Source organism: Nestor notabilis, unplaced genomic scaffold (assembly GCF_000696875.1).
Source record: "Nestor notabilis isolate BGI_N333 unplaced genomic scaffold, ASM69687v1 scaffold33959, whole genome shotgun sequence".
Taxonomy (NCBI): Eukaryota; Metazoa; Chordata; class Aves; order Psittaciformes; family Psittacidae; genus Nestor; species Nestor notabilis.
This window is the reverse complement of record NW_009943863.1, coordinates 51,446-57,445: the sequence shown is the minus strand read 5'-3', so window position 1 is coordinate 57,445 and position 6,000 is coordinate 51,446. Positions and strand designations below refer to the sequence as shown.

The window sequence follows — 6,000 nt, the reverse complement described above, 5'->3', positions numbered from 1 at the left end:
TCAGGGCCAGGTTGGACACAGGGGCTTGGAGCAACCTGCTCTAGTGGAAGGTGTCCCTGCCCGTGGCAGGGGGTTGGAACTGGGTGAGCTTTAAGGAACCACAGGGACACCTGCCCAGGCAAGATGGGAGGTGCAGGAGGGCAGCTCAGGAGCACCAGTGGTGGAGCTGGGCAGTCAGTTGCAGCTGATCTTTTTAAGCTAAATGTTGAGGAACTCCCCCTTCCTTCCAGTGGCACCCTCCACTGCAGAGGTAACACAGGATCTCCCACCAATGAAGCCAGCAGCTGCCCTCCATGAAGACACATTTAGCCCAAGTCCACATTTCTGTCCACAAATGGGCTACGGGCACAAATGTTGATCTGGAACATGCACCTCCCCCACTAATTTCTCCTGCTTAACCCATTGGTACTTCATCTGCTTACAAGGTCTCCAACCACTGCTGCCCCATCTGCCCCCGCAGCAGCAAGGCCCACTCTCAGAGGGGTGACAACTGGTAGGTGCTGGGAGGACACCAGCACTGGCCAACATGTAGCTGAAGGTTTTAGAACCATCCACTGAAGGGGGAAATGAGCAGCCAAACATCACTGAAAGAGGGGGCATAAAGAGGTATTTTTTGCACCACTGTGGCTCATTGCTCACCCCTCTCTGACAGCAACGGGGACAGGGAATGACAAAGGTACCTTCATCTCTGGACAGGGGTACAAAGGCAGGGAAGGGGAGAAGAGTCGGAGACCTCTTCGGTCCCTCTCTGCACAAAGAGCACCCGCTGTTCCTCCTCCCACCACTCCCCAGCATCAAGAGAGGGACGGCAGAACACAAAATGCTGGAATTCCTCTTTCGCCCCCTGCTGAGGTGCTCAAGGACACAGAACAGAGGCAAAAAGCACTTTCTTGGGGACTTTGCTGCTGGCTCAGACCCAAACCATGGGGCAGGACAGCTGGGTTTTCCAGCACAGTGTATCCTACACAGCTGAGTGTGTCCTACCATGTCCTCTGCATCGAGACTGTTCTGCTCTGCACCACCCATCGCTTCTCACTGAGGACAGAGCTCTGCAGCCTGGCAGCAGCTGGAGGCTGCAATACAGAGACATCCCCCTTTGATCAAATATTCTCTTTGGAGAATAGCAGGGAAGAAACTTATATCCAGGGATCCTTCTCACAAAGACAATGGACATGTCTTTTTTTTGCTCAGGATCACTGCCATCAAGAGTAGAAACCAGGAGTCATTCTTGAGGCTCTTCACCTTAAATTACTTCCTCCTTCAATGCCTTCTGATTCTGATGGTCACCAGCCTGGCACATTGCTCCATGCTCTCACACAGTGTGAGCCCTCGCATTCAGTCTAATCTCTGCCTGGTCGGTCCATCATGTCCTCACCTCAAACCCCTGCCATCAGCCCCAGGCACCACCCAACACAGAAGAGATCAACCCTTCCTAGAATCATAGAATCAACCAGGTTGGAAAAAACCTTTAAGATCATCAAGTGCAACCTTTACTAACCCATGTCACTAAGGGCCTCATTTACACAGTTTCTGAACACTTCCAGGGACGGTGATTCCACCATTGCCCTGGAGTAAGTCCTCTTCCTTGTGTAGCTACATGGAAACATTCTTGAACAATAAGCTTTGCCTGGGGGATATAACTGGGGTCTGCAGAGACAAGAGTCCACCTTTGCCCCTACCTACCGCAAACTGGTAGCACTGACAAATCCCAGATGGGAAACCCAAAGGTGGCATCTCTCTCCAGTGGAGGCCAGATGGTGATTCCATTCTTAAAGTTATTAGGAAAGAGGCTCCATTTAAATGTCACCTACCCCTGGTGAAGACGGGAACAGTCACGACTGCGTTTGCTACTCTCCAGCACCCACTCCAGAGCAGTATTAATGACTACCCAGTGAAGTAGGACAACATTCCCTTTGAGAAACTCCCACCATGGATACTCTCCAAGAGCCTAGGTGCCCTCATTTGCATTATGAATGCTAGTTAAACACATACACGAACTTCTGTTGTGGTACAACATTCCTAAATGAATTCCAGAGAGAGCGAAAACAGACCAAAAGGACCACCCTCCAATCCACTACTGCATCCAGACCCTGAGCCATCAAAATGGTGCTGTGGGGACATGGAATTCCCTTCTTCTCTGGAGATGATGATAAGCCTTCCAGTATGTGGATAGGGTGATGTTTGGTCCCCAGTGAACTGGTGACTTGTAGGTCTTCTCTGCATAGGCAAGCAAACACCTTGGTAAATGCAGGTGCAGCTCAGTGACTGTGATGGACAAGGAGCAAGGTTAAGGAGGCAGCAGCAGAGGTGAAGCCAGGAAAAGGGCTCGACACACACACAAGACAAAACTGCTCCTTGCAGCAGGGAGCTGAAGAAAGAACAAAGCTGTCCTCAGATCATGAGGCAAGATAAAGAGAGTCAAAGTGGGAACAAGCCAAGGGTGTATCCAGTGAGACGGGGCAGCAGGTCATGGCTCGGTGGGCAAGAGAACAATGAGGGCAGAAGCGTGCTCTGCTCAGCCGCAGCAGAAGCCACAGGCCTGGAACAACCCACAGCATCATTGATGCTACAGAAACTCCTACTTATTTGCAAGGTTTCAGCTCAGCTCTTGTCCAAACCAGAGATCCATGACACCTCTTGCTCTGCCAGCAGTGAAAGGAGGGAGCTGGCTTCCCAGAAGGGCAGAGGAAGAAAAAGAGAGAAAAAGACCAAAGCTTTATGATAAAGATAGTATTGGTCAGACTGAATGACTGCCCCTTGAGCTTCTTGTGTATGTCCATCATGAGGAAAAAGCTGTTAAAACCCAAAACCACAAGTGAAAGTTGGCCTAGGGGTCACGGAAAACCACCCCAAGCCCAAGACAATGAATTGGTGTGAAATACGTCTCTCCAGGCAGGAGGCTGCAGCACAAAGCTCTCCAGGATTTGCCTCAGTGACATCCAGCCAGCCCCAATCCTGCAGGCTGAGACACATTCCACCCCAGCACTGTTCTTTTAAATGGATTCCATTAAAGCAGCAAAAAGATGCTAAGTTAAAACTTAACCTCAGTTTAAACTTCATTTACATGGCTCTGGGCTTGCACAAGTAAGTTTACAAGGGCAAATCACCACCATAAAATAGTTTTAAACCAGTAAAACATATCTACGCAGGATATGAGCTCTTATTCACCAAACTGGTTCTACCTATGTCAGTGCAACTTGGGTTTAAGATAAAGCCTTACTCCTCATTTCCACCTGAGGTACCACATCTTACCCTTCGGCCTGGATGCTTCTCCACAGTGTTAGTGATAGTTACCCATGCAGAGGGATTGCAGCCAGTTCATCCCTTCAGTTTCATTACAACGACGTAAGCAATTCCCAGCTCATAAGTGAGGACAGTGTTGGAACCCCAAGTTTCTGCAGGAGGTGCATGGTGAAAGGGCATGATCCAGCAACAAACCAACCTGAGCCATGAGAGCCTCTGTTCCAGTGCACTGGCGTTAGTTCACCCTAAAAGTCTTATGAACAAAACCCTCACAAACACCTGTTACAATTAGAAATTTTTTAATCCAGAATTTTAGAGACTTAAAAAAATAATTTAATTTAAAATCATTTTGATGCATGTGGCCTGCTGAGTGTCCCAGCATCCAGCCTGGCCAGAGCCACCCTTCCCCTCCCCTCTTAACATCATGCTCCCCTCTCCCAACCACCTTTTGGGCATGGTCCTGTTCCCAGACACATTCTAACGCACTCCAAGGAAAATCAGAATGAGCAGCTCATTACAAGGAAAGAGATTTCAACCCTGTGGCTCAGCAGGATGCTTTTTTCCAAGTCCTCGGTGGTTGTTTTCTCCTCTCAGGATAGGCATGAACTCCTCAATGTGCTCCCAGCCTCCCCCCTACCCCAGCAGTTTGCCACCAGCACTCTCGCTTCCTGACCATGTCCTCTGCCGAGATGGGATCAGCGTTGTTCCCACAAGCAGCAAGAAGGAACAGTTTTGTTTACTGTTCCCCTTCACTCCACCACAGTGGGCCTCTGAACATTTGGGCAGCAACAAATTTTAGTGCTAGATCCTCTCTCTTCTTGTTCAGATCCCCAAGTTTTCAGCAGATGCTCAGCCCATTCCACATGCCTGCAGCCCTTCTTGTTGGCTCTTGTCCCATGTGGATCTCCTTTTTGCCTCTGGCCACGTACTTGGCAGACAGCTGGACCTCAGAAGCCAAGGGAGTTACCTAAATGTTATCATAGGGAACTGCAAGGCCAATGTTGTAGTTGTAACCAGTCACTTTAGAGCGGCAGATTGGAAGGACACTTTCTACAGCCAACTGGTCTGCTGAGAACTCGTAGGCATAAATGATTCCTCGATACCTGCACAAAACACAACCAGGACACACCATTTTATATGGCTGAATTATATATTCCAACAGAGGAAAACAAAGTTAGAGATTGCCATGAAGAATCAAAATCTGATGCTTCAGAAGCATCTCTTCTGCACTACGGCTGTCTGTGCAGTTTTAACAGAGAAAACTCCCTCCTGCCTCCTTCCAGGGACCCACTAAGCCCTGGAAACAAACAGTGAATCATTCACTTCAGCACTGCGGAGACAAGACTGTCATATGCTGAAACAGTTCTCACCTATTCAGGAAGGGGGAAGGTGAGTACACTGGAGACTGGTAGCTCCATTAGACTTGCTAACAGCCATCTGAGATGCAAATACCAAAACCTGGAGCTGAAATACCGATAGTTTTCCTTTAGCTAATATTACGAGCAAGGAAAGAGCTGCATTCCCTGTCTGGCTCCAGTGCTCTTTACTTTCCCCTGCTAAAAAAGAAGTGCTCAGAAGTAAAGAGCCAATTCATCAATGGTTTTTGAAAGCCTTATCTTTAAACTTCTTTTTGCTATACCTTCTCTATTACTGCTCTGCATCATGACTTGGGTGCTTAGTGGGCCACTTTAATAAAGCAGATCTTCCCAGTGCCAAAAATCCCACCCTTCAGAGCTGGGGTACTCACTTGTGGTGCACAGTAAGGTCATCATCTGTGATGCTGGTGCCTGGAAGACTTTTCTCATTGGGGATGTTTGCAGTGATGAGGCTGTGAGAATTAAACCATACGTGGCGGACTGGATGCCTGAAAAACAACCCACAGCACTGGGTGTGATCCCACCTCCTACAGACTCTTAAAATCCAAGTGCAGGAAAGGAATCGTTCTGGATTAAAGCAGTGCCCTCTCTATGCAGAGAGGCCGGGAATCTGCACTTCTCATCCTGTCTGGAGCAGATAAAGGCGGCTTTTACCCCCATCTAGTGGGCTGTTATCAGAACACACGTGGGGTTGTTTAGCCTGGAAAAGGCTCAAGGGGGACCTTATAGCTCTACAACTACCTGAAAGGAGGTTGGTCTCTTCTCCCAAGGAACAAGTGACAGGACAAGAGGAAACGGCCTCAAGCTGCCCCAGGGCTGGTTTAGCTGGAGCTGAGGAACAATTCCTTCCCCAGAGGGTGCTCAGGCATTGGAACAGGCTGCCCAGGGCAGTGCTGGAGTCACCATCCCTGCAAGTGTTCACACCCCGTGTAGCCGAGGCCTCAGTGCCAGGGGGTAGTGGTGGGCTTGGCACTGCTGGGGTAAAGGTTGGACTGGATGAGCTTGAAGGGCTTTTCCAACCCGGTTGATTCTGTGATTCAGTGATTCTAAGACACTTGGCAGCACACAGGCTGCAACGGACCCAGGCAGCCTGCTCACCTTGCTGCTTTAAGATCTACTTCCCAAAATGAGGGATGGGGACACCCACATCCCAGGCACTGAGCTATGGCTGATTTAGAAATGCACTGTATGGCACAAGATAACAGGTCTGCTCTTCACTCCTTTTCCTCTCACTGTAAGTAAACTAATCCTGAACCACTGTAACAGCATTTACTGTTCAAGTAGGAGTAACTTATCTTCTCAGATTAAAACAGCTCATCTTGTCTCCTGTCACCTCTCTCCACTTCTGCCCCTGCTTTCCATTCATGACACCTGGCTGTAG

The 6,000-nt window shown here is 49.0% G+C and overlaps 1 protein-coding gene across 1 annotated transcript in view; it reads right to left on the bottom strand.

The window, feature by feature from the left end:
• Window positions 1–4,210: 4,210 nt before the first annotated feature.
• FBXW8 (F-box and WD repeat domain containing 8) overlaps window positions 4,211–6,000 on the bottom strand; it is a gene marked incomplete at its 5' end in the record, with an annotated part of 50,232 nt that continues 48,442 nt past the window's right edge. The window contains 2 exons of the mRNA XM_010022125.1: window positions 4,211–4,346; window positions 4,991–5,107. Of these exons, the coding sequence (XP_010020427.1) occupies window positions 4,211–4,346; window positions 4,991–5,107 (253 nt within the window). The remainder of the gene's footprint in view (window positions 4,347–4,990; window positions 5,108–6,000) is intronic.